This window comes from Triturus cristatus, chromosome 7, assembly GCF_964204655.1.
Source record: "Triturus cristatus chromosome 7, aTriCri1.1, whole genome shotgun sequence".
Classification (NCBI taxonomy): Eukaryota; Metazoa; Chordata; class Amphibia; order Caudata; family Salamandridae; genus Triturus; species Triturus cristatus.
The window spans coordinates 886,424,829-886,443,758 of record NC_140590.1 but is presented as its reverse complement, the minus strand read 5'-3'; the positions used below and the strand labels follow the sequence as shown (position 1 = coordinate 886,443,758).

Genomic DNA, 18,930 nt, shown 5'->3' with positions numbered 1-18,930 from the left:
ACAAAGCCTTGTGAATAGGTTCAAAAGGCTCCTTCATCAATCTGGACAGCACCACATTCAATTGCCATGAAGGCGAGGGAAGTCCGACATGAGGGAACACTTTCTTCAAGCCTTCCAAAAAATCCTTGATCACAGGGATCTGAAAGAAGGAAGTCTGTGAAGGGCGTTTCCTGTAAGCAGTCAAAGCAGCGTGATGGACCTTAATGGAATGGAAATTAAGGCCAGACTGCGCCAAATGCAAAAGGCACGGAAGGATGACATCTTCCTTACATGTCGTCGGGTCAAAGTGCTTGGACTTGCACCAGATGCAGAATCTCTTCCACTTGTAAGCATAGGACGTCCTAGTGGAAGGTAGCTTAGCCTCCTTCAGTATATCCATACAATCTGCTGGTAGATTCAAATGGCCATATTGCACTCTCTCAGGAGCCATGCCACCAAACTCAAAGACGAGAGGTTGGGGTGCACCAACTGCCCCCCCGAACTTCGTGAGAAGGTCCAGCCTGCACAGCAGCCGTATGTGAGGAAGGAGAGACCGGTGAAGCAGGTCTGTGAACCACCACTGTCTAGGCCATTCCGGGGCAATCAGGATCATCCGCGCCCCGGACTGGGACAGCTTGATGAGCACCGCCGGAATCAGGGGAATGGGTGGAAAAGCGTACAGAAAGCTGTTCGACCAGTCGATCCATAGAGCATTCCCCAGCGTCCCCCGCTGGTAGTACCTGGATGCGAAGTCTCGGCATTTGCTGTTTGGGGCGGTGGCGAACAGATCTACGTCTGGAGTCCCCCACCTTGCGAAGACGTCCCCTAGTACTTCGTCGTTTATGACCCATTCGTGGTTTTTCTGAATCAGCCTGCTCAGTGCATCCGCCTGAACATTCTGCACACCTGGCAGATGCGTGGCCGTAATCTTCAGTCCCCAGGCCAGAAGCCAGTGCCAGATGGACTGCGCCTCCTGCGACAGAGTGCGTGATCTCGACCCCCCCTGCTTGTTGAGGTAATACATCGTGGTTGTATTGTTCGTCTGTACGAGCAGCAAGTTGGTCTGGAAGGACAGATGAAAGGCCTTCAATGCCAAGTAAACGGCTGAGTTCCAGCAAATTGATGTGGTACGTCGACTCCAACGAGGACCACTTTCCTTGTATCTGTAAGTCTCCGGAATGCGCTCCCCAGCCTTGGAGAGACGCATCAGTCACGATACTCTTCGTGGGAATGTCCTTGTGGAAGGGAAACCCCTGAGGAGATTATCCGCCGAACATTACCACTTCAGCGACTGAAGAGCATGCAGAGACAGCAGTATCTTGTCGTCCCAAGAACCTGCCCTCTGATCCCACTGATCCTCCAAGCACGCCTGCAGTGGTCTCATGTGCAGCCGTGCGTGAGGCGTGAGGAAGATGCATGAGGCCATCGATCCCAGCAGCGAAGACACCTTCCTCACTGTCGTCGATGGAGCGGTCATAAGAGCCTGAGCCTTCCGAAGGAGTGATAACCGTCTCTCCTCCGAAGGAGACACGCTTGCTGACAGCGTATTGATGGAGGCACTCCAAGTACTGTATGCACTGGACCGGAGTCGGGACAGACTTTGACATGTTGACATGCAACCCCAGCTTGTTCAAGAGAACGCACGTCTTCTGGAAGTGCGCTTGTGCTTCCGAGAAGGAGGAGGCCTTGATCAACCAATCGTCCAGGTACGGGTAGACAAACACCTTGTTCCTCCGCAGGTGTGCAGCTACCACTGCCATGCACTTCGAGAAGGTCCTGGGCGCAGACTTTAGCCCGAATGGCAGTACTGTGTATTGCTAATGATTGGCGCCGACTTTGAATCGCAGGAACTTCCTGTGCTTCTGTACAATGGGCACATGGAAGTTCGCATCCTGTAGGTGTATGGCACAGAGCTGTCGTACTTTAATATTCGGGACCGCGTAGGGAACAGGGCCCTACCTTTGTCTATCTTGGTATTAGCGAACCGCAAATGGTAAATGCGGCACGTACGAGTGCTTTATATATCGTTCTAGCTATGAATGCACTGCGTACACGTTATTTTGCTTCGCTACGCGGGTTCCATTTTGGAAGCAGTGGCCATCTTGTCATTGCCCTCACATAGGCTATAATGGAGGAAATACGGGCCTCACAGTACATGGGCTTCCTCTCTGACTTCTCTGTGACCTGGGCAGCTGGCTCTGCTGCCCCGGGTCAAACTGGTCTCACGAGCTCCCCTTCCTCTCTCCACCTGTGATTCGTATCAGGGCTTGGCCCGTCATAAAACCCTTTTCATCCTACACAAGCCCCTGGCTAATCTCTTTCGCACCTGGCTGTTCCTGCTTTATGACTTGCTTCCCAAAACAGGAGATGCTCATGTTTATTGGGGGGATCTGTAAATCTAATGTGGGATCTGAACCTTGTTGTGTAAATCATCGTGGGCTGGCCGAACTGGAATGTGGGATGGTCATCATGACTCTGCCTTTTCTTTGTAACATATCCTTGTATATTGCCGTTTCATAAAACTCAGGAATGTATGCTTGGGGCCAGAAAAGGCCTATTTAAGATGTAGCCTGTTCCTATGATTTTGAGCAGTCTCCTGAGAACATACACGCTGTTGTACTTCTAGGATACCTGTCATTGGTCTGCAGCCAATAAACGAATCTTTGACTTCACCCAGAAGACTCTGTGTTTCTGTAGGTCCGGAACAGGGTGAAACCCAGAAGTCATAGGGTGTGTGCCCCTGCACCGCTGGGACTAAAATACCCAGTACTTCAGAGCCAGTCTCCTCGTTGCAGCTGAGGGTAAATCTGATGCAACGATAGCATGCGGAATTTCTCTGCAAATCCATTTGTTTGCTTGCCGCAAATCCAGAATGGGCCTGAACTCGTTCTTGTCCTTCTTGCGAACCAGGAAGAACCGAGAGTACAGACATCTTCCCCTTTGAGACAGAGGTACGTCTTCCACCGCCTTTTTCCTCAACAGGATGTCTGCCTCCGCCTGGAGCTCTCGCAGTCGATACTGTGAGCTTACCGGCAGAATCGATGGAGGCGGGCTGATGAACCGAAGACTGTATCCATTGCAAACAATATTCAGCACCCACTTGTCCCGAGTAATTTTTCTCCACTCTGCCAGAAAAAATTGAACGCTTCCCCCCCACTGGAGTGGGTAACGGTTGCAGAGGGAAGTAATCGCTCAGGGCCGAGACCCAGCCGGGCCCTTGGACGCTGTAGCGGACTGCTGGCCTCCTCTACCCTTCTGGCGCTTCTGGAAGGGTTTCCGGAACTGCTGCTGCTGTTGCTGCTGTCCCGAGGCCTGCCCACGCCCTCTGCCTACAGCCCCGAACCGTCTCTGGAACGGGCGCTTTTTCTTCTCAGGCTTCTCTAACCCGACAGCCGTCAGGGTCTCTGCCTCCGTCTTCATGCGGGCCATTTCGTCGTCCGCATGCTGGCTGAACAGGGTTTACCCCGAGAAAGGCAGGTTGGCCACTCTTTGTTGTGCCTCCGGTTTGAGTGAGGTAAGGCGAAGCCAAGCGTGACGCCGTTTGTTGATGCCATGACAATATCCATGTGCCGCTAACAGACACATCCGCTGCCGCGCTGATAATCTGATTTGACACCAGCATCCCCTCACGCAAAGTCTCTAGAAAGTCCTCCTTGTCGCGAGGCAGCAGCTCCGTGTACTGCTGGAGACACTCCCATAGGGCACGGTCGTAGCGCCCCAACAAAGCCCCGGCACTTTCCGCCTTCATGGTGGTAGAAGCCGTCCTACAGACCTTTCTGCCCGCCGAGTCTAGCCAAACGTCTATCCTTATCAGGCGGCACTGTCGAGGAAGGAGTGGTAGCATGCTGCTTCCTTGCCGCAGTCACAATGACAGTCCGGTTTCGGGTCCATCCTCAGAAAGGTCAGGTCCGATTCCGGCGCCCAATACTTCTTCAGGAGCCTTGAGGGGGCTGGTTTCGTCACCACCGGAGTGAGGAACAACTCCCTAGCGGGCTCCACCAATCCCGGCACTAGTGGCAGCAGGGGGCGAGGCAGGTGCTTCTTGTGCAGCGTCTCGAAGATCACGGACGTCGTAGGTGTTGGCACCGTCACCGTGATCCCTAGTTTGGCCGCACCCCTCAGTAGCACCTCCTGGAAGGAGACTACATAGTAGACCGGCGATACTCCCGTCCCTGGCGAGTCCGACAGCGTCGGCGAGTAGTCCCTGGCAGACGATTGGGTGCGGGATCTGGCCCTGCGCCTCCTGCGGCGTCGCCCAGATGTTGATGACGACCGTCCACGGCTCCGTGATCTTCCTCTCAGTCCGGAGCGGGAGCGCGATCTGGACTTAACCTGGTGCCGCGGCCTCGGAGTTCTCTTCGGCGGCGGATACCTGGCCAACAACACCGACCGTGGCGGGGCCACAGGTGGGCCCGACGGTCTGTGAGGCGGAGGAGGTGGAATGGGGGGGGGTGGGGGGGGGGGGAGGAGGAGGAGGAGGAATGGGGAGGAAGGAGGAGGAGGAGGAATGGGGAGGAAGGAGGAGGAGGCGGAATGGGGAGGAAGGAGGAGGCGGCGGAATGGGGAGGAAGGAGGAGGCGGCGGAATGGGGAGGAGAAGGAGGCGGCGGAATGGGGAGGAGAAGGAGGCGGCGGCATGGGGGAGGAGAAGGAGGCGGCGGCATGGGGGAGGAGAAGGAGGCGGCGGCATGGGGGAGGAGAAGGAGGCGGCGGCATGGGGGAGGAGAAGGAGGCGGCATGGGGGAGGAGAAGGAGGCGGCATGGGGGAGGAGAAGGAGGCGGCATGGGGGAGGAGAAGGAGGCGGCATGGGGGAGGAGAAGGAGGCGGCATGGGGGAGGAGAAGGAGGCGGCATGGGGGAGGAGAAGGAGGCGGCATGGGGGAGGAGAAGGAGGCGGCATGGGGGAGGAGAAGGAGGCGGCATGGGGGAGGAGAAGGAGGCGGCATGGGGGAGGAGAAGGAGGCGGCATGGGGGAGGAGAAGGAGGCGGCATGGGGGAGGAGAAGGAGGCGGCATGGGGGAGGAGAAGGAGGCGGCATGGGGAGGAGAAGGCGGCTGAATGGGGGAGGAGGCAGCGGCTGAATGGGGGAGGAGGCAGCGGCTGAATGGGGGAGGAGGCAGCGGCTGAATGGGGGAGGAGGCAGCGGCTGAATGGGGAGGAGGCGGCGGCTGAATGGGGGAGGAGGCGGCGGCTGAATGGGGGAGGAGGCGGCGGCTGAATGGGGGAGGAGGCGGCGGCTGAATGGGGGAGGAGGCGGCGGCTGAATGGGGGAGGCGGCGGCATGGGGGAGGCGGCGGCGGCATGGGGGAGGCGGCGGCGGCATGGGGGAGGCGGCGGCGGCATGGGGGAGGCGGCGGCGGCATGGGGGAGGCGGCGGCGGCATGGGGGAGGCGGCGGCGGCATGGGGGAGGCGGCGGCGGCATGGGGGAGGCGGCGGCGGCATGGGGGAGGCGGCGGCGGCATGGGGGAGGCGGCGGCGGCATGGAGGAGGCGGCGGCGGCATGGGGGAGGAGGCGGCGGCGGCATGGGGGAGGAGGCGGCGGCGGCATGGGGAGGAGGCGGCGGCGGCATGGGGGAGGCGGCGGCGGCGGCATGGGGGAGGAGGCGGCGGCGGCATGGGGGAAGAGGCGGCGGCGGCATGGGGGAGGAGGCGGCGGCGGCATGGGGGAGGAGGCGGCGGCGGCATGGGGGAGGAGGCGGCGGCGGCATGGGGAGGAGGCGGCGGCGGCATGGGGGAGGAGGCGGCGGCGGCATGGGGGAGGAGGCGGCGGCGGCATGGGGGAGGAGGCGGCGGCGGCATGGGGGAGGAGGCGGCGGCATGGGGGAGGAGGCGGCGGCGGCATGGGGGAGGAGGCGGCGGCGGCATGGGGGAGGAGAAGGCGGCGGCATGGGGGAGGAGAAGGAGGCGGCATGGGGGAGGAGAAGGAGGCGGCATGGGGGAGGAGAAGGAGGCGGCATGGGGGAGGAGAAGGAGGCGGCATGGGGGAGGAGAAGGAGGCGGCATGGGGGAGGAGAAGGAGGCGGCATGGGGGAGGAGAAGGAGGCGGCATGGGGGAGGAGAAGGAGGCGGCATGGGGGAGGAGAAGGAGGCGGCATGGGGGAGGAGAAGGAGGCGGCATGGGGGAGGAGAAGGAGGCGGCATGGGGGAGGAGAAGGAGGCGGCATGGGGGAGGAGAAGGAGGCGGCATGGGGGGGAGGAGGCAGCGGCTGAATGGGGGAGGAGGCGGCGGCTGAATGGGGGAGGAGGCGGCGGCTGAATGGGGGAGGAGGCGGCGGCTGAATGGGGGAGGAGGCGGCGGCTGAATGGGGGAGGAGGCGGCGGCTGAATGGGGGGGAGGAGGCGGCGGCTGAATGGGGGAGGAGGCGGCGGCTGAATGGGGGGGAGGAGGCGGCGGCTGAATGGGGGGGGAGGAGGCGGCGGCTGAATGGGGGGGGAGGAGGCGGCGGCTGAATGGGGGGGAGGCGGCGGCTGAATGGGGGGGAGGAGGCGGCGGCGGCATGGGGGAGGAGGCGGCGGCGGCATGGGGGAGGAGGCGGCGGCGGCATGGGGGAGGAGGCGGCGGCGGCATGGGGGAGGAGGCGGCGGCGGCATGGGGGAGGAGGCGGCGGCGGCATGGGGGGGAGGCGGCGGCGGCATGGGGAGGAGGCGGCGGCATGGGGAGGAGGCGGCGGCGGCATGGGGGAGGAGGCGGCGGCGGCATGGGGGAGGAGGCGGCGGCGGCATGGGGGAGGAGGCGGCGGCGGCATGGGGGAGGAGGCGGCGGCGGCATGGGGGAGGAGGCGGCGGCGGCATGGGGGAGGAGGCGGCGGCGGCATGGGGGAGGAGGCGGCGGCGGCATGGGGGAGGAGGCGGCGGCGGCATGGGGGAGGAGGCGGCGGCATGGGGGAGGAGGCGGCGGCGGCATGGGGGAGGAGGCGGCGGCGGCATGGGGGAGGAGGCGGCGGCGGCATGGGGGAGGAGGCGGCGGCGGCATGGGGGAGGCGGAATGAGGGAGGAGGCAGAGGCGGCGGCGGAGGAGGAGGCGGAGGAGGACTCCTCCTGCGCCGCCTCGGTGTCTATGACCGCCTCCTCGACGGCGAACGCCTCCTTCGACGGCGAACGCCTCCTCGACGTCGGGGATCCCCTCGACGGCTACGTTCTCCTCTTTGCCGACGGCAAACTGCGACCTCGCCGGCGAGCGCCTACGCCGGAACTGTTCGACGCCGATGACTCGACGGAGAAGTCGACGAAGGTGCGGATGTCGTAGACTGCGGACTGCTCAGCTCCCTCGACGTCGTTTCTCCCCAGAGCCCTGGGGAGACGGTGAACAGACTGCAGCCATCCCCCTCGACGCCTTAGTCTACGCCGACGTAGAATGGGGACGTTTGCTGGGCTTCCTGGCCCTGGGGAGCCACCCAGGGGCCTCAGCATGGGCAGAATCAGCCCGTCCTGACCCACCTTGTGCCCTCAGCCTTCTGTCCTCCAGGCCTTGGAGCCTGATCTTCATCCTTTCTCTCAGGGTCATGGCTGAGAAAGACTGGCAAATGTCACACTCTTCTGGAACATGGGACTGGTGAAGGCAGACGATGCACACCCTGTGTGGGTACGACTTGGCCTTCTTTCTCTCGCACTCTGGGCACTTGTCAACAAGCCAGGCATGTTGACAACACTGAGCACACAAGAAGGAAGGCAACAAGGTAGTTAATAAGCACTTGAAGTGAACAAATCCAAATAAACCCTTGAAAAGGGAGAGCTCAATGCTCCAGGGTCCTGCTAGCAGGAGCCGGAAAAAAGAACTGAAAGTAAAAGGGACCTGCTGTGCATTCTGGGATACTGGAAGAGTTCTGGAAAGTTCTTAAAGGCACAGTATCCTGTTCTGAGCCACATAATGGCAGCCTATGGGGCTTGTCTGTCCATACCTCCCTATCATTCCAGAGGCTTTTGCTGGTAGAGGCAGGTTTTTCTCTGTGGAAAAAGCTGGGCAGGCAGTGCTGTTTGTGGATGTTGGTGGAATTTTCTAGTTGAAGTACTGGACAGTGTAGCCTGTGGATATAGGCTGCATTATCTGTCTTTGAATCCTCTTGTGTAGATGCAGGTCTGCATGGCTTGACAACTTAAGAGATTTTTATTGCTCCAGGGTCCACGCACATGGGCGGGACTATTCACTAGATTATGACTATACACAGAGATCCCCTACTACAGAATTGCATTCACACATACCAGGAGTGAAGACTTTTGTTCATCTTCGGAGTGATATTTTATATTTATCTGAGTTGGGCAACATGGCAGTCCACATAGACCTTCCTTATCATATTCTGCATTGAATAATTGTCTCGGTGGGTAAGAAAACACTTTGCTAAGGGCAATTTACTCTGGCAATGAGCCTGAAATTCCTTCATCTGAAACTAATTATTTCAGATTGTCAACTTAGCTGAAGTCGTGCTTGATCTAGGAGTGAAATATGCAACTGCAGTGCTTGCCCGAGTAGTCATGGTTGATTGTATCCAGTTTGCAGGTTTGGTCGACAGTGTCCATGTTGCAGTCAAAGGCCTGGACATTGTTGCCATTGTACTTTAGTAGTCAGTACTGCAGTAGACGAGATCTTTGTCGAAGTGCTTGTAAATGGTTTGGTCAACGTAATTCTTGCCAATGGAGATTGTGTCTTGATAGACCATGTTTTAGTAGGCAGTGTTGTCAGTCTTAAAAATTTATTTTCACAGATAAGGATTAAAACTTAGTCAGTGGAGAAGATGAAAAATGCTTTTAAGGTTCAGCACTTCATTTCTTTCTTTTAGCACTTTGAGTTGATAATTCTCTTGGATGTTATTCTGTCAGGTTTTTGTCAGACTTCTGATCTGACTCTGAAGTAGTAATGTCCTCTTGATTGTCCAAGGGCTTTTCTGCGAGGCTCTTCCTCAGATTGTTCCCTTTTAGAGCCAATAATGTGAATGCTAACTTTTAAAGGAAGTTTGAGGTTTCACCTCTTCACCAGAGGGAGATTCTTTAGATTTTGACTTTTGCAGCCAAAGTAAACCTCTTGCCTCTGTCTTTTAGCGTTTTTGTAGAACATGTTCAACATATCTTTCATTTCTTGGATTTTCTGGTTAGTTTCGGACAGTCCAATTTGTAGATATCAGTAACTCCTTGTAATACCGCAAAGAAATTATCCATTGTCTGAGCAGCCAGTGCTCACAAGACATGCGGTAGAAGTCTAAACAGCACTGACATTTCACAGATGTTTAATATACAAATCCTCTTACTCAGACTAGGTCAGCGTTTGCCAAACTGTGGATCACAAGTTGATTTTTGGCGGACCTGGAAAGACTAATAAAGATGCATTTAAATTCGGTTTTTGTCTGGTCACATTTGTGGGTACTTCTAAGACAGATCATATGTCAGGCATCCTCTTCTGACAAATTGCTGCTTATTCAACATGGGATTGGTGTTTACTTTTGACTGCAGGAAGATTTCTTCATGTAAATTATGCAACGATCTTGCTGGAGTACAGGGGACATGAAAGGAAAGTCAGATGGATTTTTTTTGTGGAAACAAATGCATACCTGTAAATTAACTGTAAATTGTTAGGCGAGCAAAAATTAAGCACATTTTTTTTTAAATTTTGAAATGTGTTGGAAACAGATTTTAATAGGCTTGTAACAAACCAAAACACTATTTGTTGATGCCCAAATGATTAATTTTCAAAGAAACACATTCTCCACATTATATGTGCTTTATAATTTTATCAGTAAAACTGTCTGTGCAAAGTTAGTGGCCAATTCAATGAAAAGTGGGTTGTCTACAAATGACAATGCTTTAATTACACAACAAAATTATATATAAAAGCGACTCGTATCCATTAAAGGTAGATGGGTTGCAAAAAATTGTCATTTTAAAGTGGTCCCAGCTCTAAAAAGTTTGGGAACCACTAGTCCAAGTAATTAAATCAGAGCTAGGTCCTTTACAGCCACAATTTACTACAGTTTACCCAGATTGACACAAAGGCAGAGCTAAAGTTCATGAAAACTAGATGCAGTGAGCCCTTTTGAGCTTTAATGGCTCATGAAGCATGCAAACCGGTTAAAACACTATTCAGCAATACCCAGGAAGATCTAAAGCTGTACTGTTTATTAAAACTGCTTGAAATTTTAACAAGAGAACTCTGCCAATGCATTTCATGATGGTGTGTAAGCAACTGGGTGGCAGCATTTAAAAATCATACCTATCCGCTCGTTCAAAGATAGTTACTGTAACAGAGCTACGTCTGAATTCTATTAGAATAGATTGCACTTATGAATTTAACAACATTCAGTAGTATACCTGTATTTGTTCCTCCATGTTGGATTTTGCCACCTTCAGCGCATTTTGAAACTCACCAGTTTTGGTGTTCATTTGCATGCGAATGTCCTAGAAAATAAAAAGCACTGGTTTAGTTTATCAAATTTATCATAGCTGAGTATTTTAAAAGTAGACTATTGCCCATGGCAGAATATATAACCTGAATGTTTATTAGCCCCTTGCTTAAAAAGCATTACTTGAGTTCATACATGATAAAAAAAAAAAATCTTATAGCACTCACTTGAATCTGTTCCTGGGAATCAGCAAGATAGCTATGCAGAGTCTTATTTTCTGCACGCAACTCCTTTATTAAAGCTTGCAGAGTTTGAGGAGAGAGAGAGAAACAAAATAAGCAGTGTGACAATCGCGTATAGAAACAATCCCTATATGCTTAGTGAAAAGGGAAACACAAAGATCAATCTGGTAGCCAAAGAATTATCCTGATTTTTTTTAAACACAAAAAGGTCATAGCGAGTAGAGAAAGGAAATCTAAGCCTAGTTAATGTAGAAATGTAGTCCACGTCTGCCACCAATAAACCACCTTTAAAGCATACTCTACAGCCCAAGACCTTTGTTGAACAGCAAAACATACAAGATGGACGGAATGTTAAACATTGGCAAAACATTCACCCCCAGTCACAGATCTGGGTTTAAATCCATCGTTATTTTGCTCACCACGCCACCCCAGTTACGACATGGCCATATGCAAATCAGACTTGACCCTGTGGCTCAAGGGAACAGTCCAGTCTGAACTGCCAAGTCATGTCTTCTCTGGACCGCAACCAAGCATCCTAGGACTGGTTTCGGGGTTTCACCCCTCTTCAGCCAGGATAGCTTGACTCCAGTGGTGTAGTAAGCACGGGACCCACGTCTGGGTTTAATCCATCGTTATTTTGCTCACCACGCCACCCCAGTTCAGACATGGCCATATGCAAATCAGTCTTGACCCTGTGCCTCATGGGAACAGTCCAGCCTGAACTGCCAAGACCTTTGTTGAACAGAATCTTAGAATATTACACCATAAACTATTCCTACTCTGCAATAGGGAGTCATGGACTTTGGCACACAAATGTTGACTACATCTCAAACATGTACAATACAAACCAAAGAAGATAGTCACATGATAACACGGTCTAGGGGATATTCCACCTATATATTCATCTTTGGAATATTACCCAAGCTGTAGACTGAATCCAGAAAGCTTTCAGCAATTATCTCGCGTGCTGCCAGGTGATGCCATGCGGCTACACCCCACTCCGGAAACTTCAAAGCGGACACAAGCACCTTCCCTGCCACTTCACACTTACTGGGCCTTCAGAAGCAGAGCATTTAAACAAATATTGGCACCAGAGAGGAGATCGGAATTTTGGGCCATTTGTATATGTTAAAAAACATGGCACTCCACAGAATGGTAAGGCGGTGCGAAGTCCACCAAAAAGCATTACTAAATTTAATTAACTTGGTTGCTAACGGATACTTCTAACCGCAGATTCCTCACCTTTAAAATAAAAACCACAGCTTTACCTCCCACAGGGTAAGGGTTTGTGGAGTGGGTTCAGAGCAAAAGGTCTGGCAGGAGAAAGCAGGCAAAATACCCTTCCAATCTGACCTGGCAGTCAAGGAGGTAGTGTTTGGCGAACAAGTGCACAGACACGCTGTGAGAAGTTTGCCTGGCATATGCTGTCCACTAATTATAGGGGACACCTTGCACCAGTCCAATTCGACTCTTATGGTGATAGGTTAAAAGACAACCTTTAAAGAAAGCTATCCTAGTGGTAGCTGTGGTGAGCAGCCTTCAGGCTAAGTCTTGAAGGAGTGTTAAGCTTATTATTTTACCATCGCTAACCTCTTGAATAACCAAATTAAAGTAATCCACACAGGTGTATATATATATATATATATATATATAAAATATATGTATTTATTCTAAGAATAATCCCACTAGTCTCTTTATGAGGCTGGAGGTAAAGATACAATTCAAACAAGCATTGATAGTTACAATAAATAGCACTGGAATCATAGGGCCCCAGGGGGGGGGGACCAAACCATATATCCAACAAGCATTGGCATAGCCAATAGGTCTCGCTTTTGGGACCTTATAAGTATTTAGTTAAGCAGCACAATATTCTTGGTGCAACAACATCACTGTTGCATGGCTAAACACTTATAAGGTCCCAAAGGCGAGACCTATTGGCTATGCCAATGCTTGTTAATGAAATGTTTGGAAGACTAGAGCAAAGCAGTCTAAAGGTTTAACAATAAACAGCTTTAAACTATTAGAGTGAGGGTGACCATGTGTGCATGTCTTGCTCCTCAAAGTTACTGCGGATATATAATAGAAAGCTTCACAAATAAGTCATTAAAACACTTTCAAGAAGACAAATTCAGCCTGGTGTAGTGGGAATGTGACAAAGTACAAAGATTTATTTACAACCATTTCGAAAAATTAATCTGAAGATTTTTCTGAGAATTTACATCAAAAAGGAGTGCAAACAAGGTCAGATGTAAAATAAAACTACGAGAGTCGTGCAATCCATTACAAATTTGTGCTACAAGCAGACATCCTTGTGTGTCATCTGAACACTAGTCCAAAGCGTTTCCTTCCATTCCAGCATCTGGTTACCTGATCCAAATACATGCACCACACTTTGACAAATGGCCCCCTTTTGTGCCGCAAATTTGGTAGTCCAGGCTGCAATATCTTGGGGGGGGCCTGACTGTGAAGACAACTACTTCCGGTTCAGAAAACTCCTGAAAACCTATTTATTCTGCGAAGCATTCAACTAGAACTATCAACACGTCAGGAGCAACTAAACAATTTGGTATGAATGTCATTGCAAATGAGGCCATAAACCCTGTATTAAATCTTTTATGTTCTAATACATTCAGCTTTCTTTAGTCACTAAGGTGATGTGCTACTGGTTTGTGATACGGTACATACATAAATAAATTAATAGTCCGAACTACTGACATAGCAGGCTTTTCACTAAAGTTAATATTCAATTATTACATACAAAGGACTTTCATTTAGCTGCAATTTTTATAATTCTTTCTGAAGACAAAATGACCAGCGGATAGTGTGAGCACAAAGTAGGCCTGAAGTGTAAATATCTTAATACAACATGCTGCCAGAAGTTCATCATATGACCCCATTCTGGTCCGTCCTTTCCCCATTTTGTTGCTCTTTTTCTACAATTTGTCTCAGTCTGATTCCTGCTTAATTCACATTAGGGACCCTTGAGGACATGACTAGGCTATAATAAATTCTTAAGTATAGTTTTTAAATTTTTACCCGGTTTTTAAATAGGTTTAACACATGGAAGACATTACTAATTTCATGTTACTTTATGAGCACCACGTGTCGCGTCTCAGCAGTGTGATTACCTTTTACAAGCATGGACTGTGGCTTATGAAGTAATTATCCAAGTCTATGAATTTCATATCTGGTTGTGCCCATACTACATTTATAATGATTACCATTGGAACATTTTTCAGACTTGAAAAAGCCCAAAGCTTACGAGCACAGAGAACATAACTCGGACTTGCTATCCCTGTAAAGAATAATGTCTATGATGGCAAGAACAAGTATTATAAGCAAATTTTATATGAATCAATGAACATATGAAGATAGACAATAAATTAACTAAGACATTAATGATGATTTATGAAATATAAAGATGTTTAAATATCACTATGACCTTGATACCCACGTTTCTTATGCATTATATGCCCAAAGGTTCGATGCACAAGTTACTCTGCAGAAGGTCTTTGAAATTGTAAGTTATTGCTAAACACATCACCCCTCCCCAGGTCCGCTCCCGGTGCAGCCGCACCTGTCGCACTTCCCTAAAGCCTGCCTGGGTATGTATGCTCATTTATGAGCTTTACAAGCACATTATTCACTGTATATGTGTGGACTGTTGAAGATGCAACATGTGTCCTAACAAATAGGTGGTTGGTCCAAAATATTTCTGGAGTTACGTTGCAGTCTTCCTCATGATAAGTCAGGTGATAACAAGGAGGCTGCACAATTGTGAGATGTGTGGGTCATGCATGTCTTGTGCAAACCCCGTCCTGCAGCTGGAGCACATCTGGACCCAATCCTTGGAGCCCCACCGCGGAGAAGCAGAGAAACGGGACCTTACAAGCAGAGAGGCACGAGAAGGAGCAGGCAAAGAGGTAAGAAGAGACAGTAGGAGCCGGAGCAGGCAGAAAGATGAAGCTAGAGAAAGCAGGAGCAGGCAGAGCGGTAGGCAGAGGGAAGCCGGATCTGGCAAGGAGATCCAGGAGCAGGCAGAGGGACGGACGAGACAACAGGCAGATAGGAGCAAGCAAAAGTAACGATGAAGTAAGAGATGTAGGCGCTCTGAAGCAGGTAGATGAAAGGGGAACAGAGGAGCCCCGGAGCAGGTATATTCGTTAGGAATGCAAACACATCTCCCGCAGTTGGCGGGGCAGGGTGCAGGTGTGAGGTCAGGAAACAGGGCAGGCAGGAGTTGCTGAATACCCGGAGGCAAGAGAGTACGCGGGGAGGGAGCATGGGAGGAGATGGAATCAATGTGGCTAGAGCGGCCGACTTTGTAGCTGGGTAGCCAGGTTCGAGTCTGGCAGGAGGCTCAAACATCCTGTGTTTCTGGGCAAATCACTTAGTCTCCCCGTGTCAAAAAAATGAATGTGTCCGTCCATAATGCAACTGGTGCTCATGTAAAGCGCTCCGATACCCTCGAGTCGAGTTCGCGCTATTTAAAACTGCAATAAAAGGAAGAAAACAAAAGAGGGGCAAGTAGAAAGACGGACCAGTGTGTATAGGGTGACCAGATTCTCAAAACAAAAAACGGGGACAGGTCATAGACATAGAAGTAGGACTACGGTTTGCAGTAACCATCGACATAAAGCTAGGACTATTTGACAGCTGCCATGGACATAGAAAAAGGACTATAATGACAGCTCCCTCCACAGACCGAGATGAAGCATTACAGACGACAAATCAGAGGTCTTTTATTGGCTGTAACCATTAATTCCATTTAAACAGACTTTGCCTCAACATTTGCTATAGTTGGTGACCACGGCTTTAGTGCTGGTGGCGCCCTGTGCGACAGTGTTTGTTGGCGCCCCCCCCAAGACCACCTCCACCACGGATTCTCTCAGATGCATTGAATTAGTTATATAGCGCCACTCATACCAGTGTAGGGTGTCCGAGCACTTCGCATCACACACACATTACACAGAGACAATCAATCATGCATGTGTAATCAGTGTATAGGAAATGTTACATAAGCCAAAGGACTAAAAGTGTAGGGAGTCACATGTCATTCATACTGGTAGGCAGTATAGTTTAAGAGTGCTTTGTGTGGAGAAGCACAAACGCAGAGTCGAAAAAGAAACAGCATAGTTGGGAGTTTTCTTTAATAATAAGAATCGATTTCTAGCCAAATTATCCCTTTTTGCAACATTAATCAATGCTCTAATAATGTATACTTTGCAGTGTGTATGCAGTTCTAGGATGAAAGTTAATAGCTCACTATTCTATTTCAGGACTTTAAGTTATAAATTGCAAGTAACAAAAGGATATCTCTTTTGAAAGCAGTAATCTGCTGATCTGTTTACATCATACGCACTCTGTAATCTACTTGGTACAGGTTCTTTGCAGCAGGCATGTTAACCCTCTACACTAACTTCACCGAAGTCAAAACCTCAACTATACAAAATGCTGATCTCTCTCCAGGAAGATTATTAATCACACGAGTTATCTTGACATTTATGTGAGGCCTGGTAATTGCTGGGGGTAAAGAAACGCTGCAGCAGGTGCTTCAAAAGCATAATAAACTTTAAAACACGGCGCCCCCAGGAAGCCAGCACCCGGTGCGGTGGCACTCGCACCGCCCTAAAGCCGGCCCTGGACACGAAGTACAAACAGGTTACTGTTTCTAAACAAGGATATAAGCAGGTCCTGCAAGTAGGCTTTTACAAAATAAAGACATTCAAAGACGCACTGCCATCAGTAGCTGTTGGAGCAGGAGCGCTGCATTAACAACACAAAGGTATCTCTGGAAGCACCCTAAGTGACCGGCATTCAGGTGTGAATGTATGCAGATTGCATCCTTTGACTTCTCGGCCTGGAGACAGAGGTCACATTCAAAGCGCTGAACCTCGCGCTGTGGAATGAAAGGAGCACCTCTCCCCACCCCCCATCCCATTCAAAGCCCGATTTCCCTTCCTGCTACAACGCTCACCTAAACGTCACGCTTTAATCAGTGCAAAGAGAGCATGCACGCGCATGCTCAAACAACCGAAACAAATGAAAAACCGGGACATTTGTATGTTTAACCCGGACACTGTTTAAAAACCCGGACATTTCATTGAATTGGAGAAAAGTGTCGGGACACGGGGACACTTCTCCAAAAACGGGGACCGTCCGGGGAAAACCGGGACGTCTGGTCACCCTAAGTGTGTACAAGTGAAAGAACTGTAGAGGGAATATAAAGGGATAGATAATGAAGGCATTTAGACAGAGGCAGAGAATCGAGAATTGTAGAAAGGTTGGATAAAAGCGCGAGAAACTGACATGGCGAGAGAGAGGAGGGGAGATGGTAAGAATCACAATTAGAATCATAATTAGGCAAAGTAACAAAGAGCGAAGACTGAGAGGGGAGAAAGAAAGGGGAAAAACAGAAATGCGGAACAAGGATCGGAAAAACAGAAGTGTACATATAAAGGCACTGTGGAGGCTGTGACACAGGGCCCGTTGCCCCGCTATGCCTTACGTCACAGCGTCGTTGGTATATCTGTGTCTGTTATTCTTGTAAAAGGATACCTGTGTGTACCAATTGCGACTGTGAAACTTTTCCTAATAGTGTTTCACTTGTTTTGGACCAGATGTTTTAGGGCTGTGAAGCGTTGTCACACCAGCCAGAGCTTTAAGTAATTATGTGCTATCTTTTTCAGGCAATTCGGCAGCGGAATGTGAAAAGAGGAGCTCGGCTCCTTCCTTTCATAGACAACACCCCCCCCCCCCCCCCCCCCCCCCCGCCACGAAAGTAAATGGTACTGCTCTGCGTGCCTGGAGACAGCAACACCCGTCTCCAGAATGGAACAAAGCTTCAGAGGGGGCGGCACTGCGGCGGGCTATCGAGTAAATCTCTCATAGGGACCAAAATGGCTACTGAGAGAGGAATATGGCTCATTCGAGCAGCAAAACCTCTTCCCATGTTGACGTATTTTAAAGCGACAAGCACACAATAACAAGCAGGAAGTGGGATAAGGGAGGGGGTAGGGGAGAGAGGCAATGCAGGCTGGCAAATGGTGAGCACTTTACGCGGGCGCTTTGATGTTCGCAGTGGCCGCGCGGCTCAGTGAAAACATCAAAGCGCCCGCGAAATGTACCCGCAGGCTGCCAAATGGTGCGCACGACCGGCGCACATGCACTGAAGTTGGGGGCCTGAAAAGCACTCGTTTGCACTTCCAAATTCCCGTTTTCTATAGCTCTCGCCAGAGCAGCGCTAAAGCGCTGGCTCAGGAGAGACCTAAAAAGTGGTATAAGAACCACGACAATTCTACAGACAATGCCTAGGGCATTTAGGGTCGCTGGCCCCTTGTGAAACCACCCAAGGTAGTGAGGAAGGGGACCCACGGGAGACGCGTGCAGTGGTAGAAGCTGTCGGGATCTCTATTAAAGCCTATGGAGAATGTCGCGGTTTAATTTTACAAGATTAAACACACTTCTAGCAGGAGTTCAAGTTCAAGAGTTTAGAGTTAAGCTTTTGAAGGGCCACACCCACGAGAGTACCGAGGTACCACTGTTACCTGCCCCAGGGAAGCCGGGTGCATAGGTCGTTTTCGATCTCGGGTCGCGGGCTTATTTTTAATGGCAAAACGTGAAGAACTGCTGCTAGCAAAAAGCGTTGTTGATGTCGTAAAGATTGAAGATGTAGATCTTGAAGAGAAGGACCTGAAAGCAGAGGGGACAGAGTCTGGGTCACGGCACAGTGACCAGGGGGCTCAGGAGAAAGAGCCCTTCAATGTCGGGTGCTTCCAGGTGGAAGATGGGTAGCTTGGATCGTCAGCCACGGGGTCCAGGAGGCTTCAAGGAAGGCCAGCTTCTGGAGGGCGACTGTCCCACGAAGGATGAGGGTCGCTGCGGTGTTAGTGTCCGGATTGGATCTACTAAGCCTTGGCAATCGCAACCCACGCAAGAATCACAAAACAGCTACTGGTGCAGACCCACAAGGTCTGAGCGAGGTCTCCAGCGAGGAGACTGAAGAGCAGGCCTGGAGCAACCAGGGGAACTCTTGGAAGTGAAGATTGACCTCCGCCAGGGCCCACCATTCGAGAGACAAGGGACCGCGGGAGGCAGCAATTTGGCGTGCGTAAAGATGCGCCCACGGGTCGCCGGAGCGGCTAGGGCGTCGATCTTTGGCACAGATGATGCTGAGAGGTTGGCTCAATAATGGGCCAAAGCACAACTTCCCCACTCGTCGGGTTCGTGTGCTGTGCAAGAGGTGGCCGGTGTCCTGGGGTATTGGGGATCTCGGCACCCACGGGGTCCACGGTGCTGAGCTTTGCTGTGCACACTCACTGGCCTCTGGGATGCTTGGAAACCCACCTCAAGGTAGGAAAGAGTCGTCGATGAATGTAGGA

At 51.1% G+C, this 18,930-nt stretch overlaps 1 protein-coding gene across 1 annotated transcript in view; it reads right to left on the bottom strand.

Annotated features, from left to right (window-relative positions):
- HMMR (hyaluronan mediated motility receptor) overlaps positions 1–18,930 on the bottom strand; it is a 415,301-nt gene that overhangs the window by 211,948 nt on the left and 184,423 nt on the right. The window contains exons 9-10 of the mRNA XM_085617832.1: positions 10,535–10,608; positions 10,276–10,362 (exon numbers count right to left, since the gene is read on the bottom strand). Coding sequence (XP_085473958.1) covers positions 10,276–10,362; positions 10,535–10,608 — 161 coding nt within the window. The remainder of the gene's footprint in view (positions 1–10,275; positions 10,363–10,534; positions 10,609–18,930) is intronic.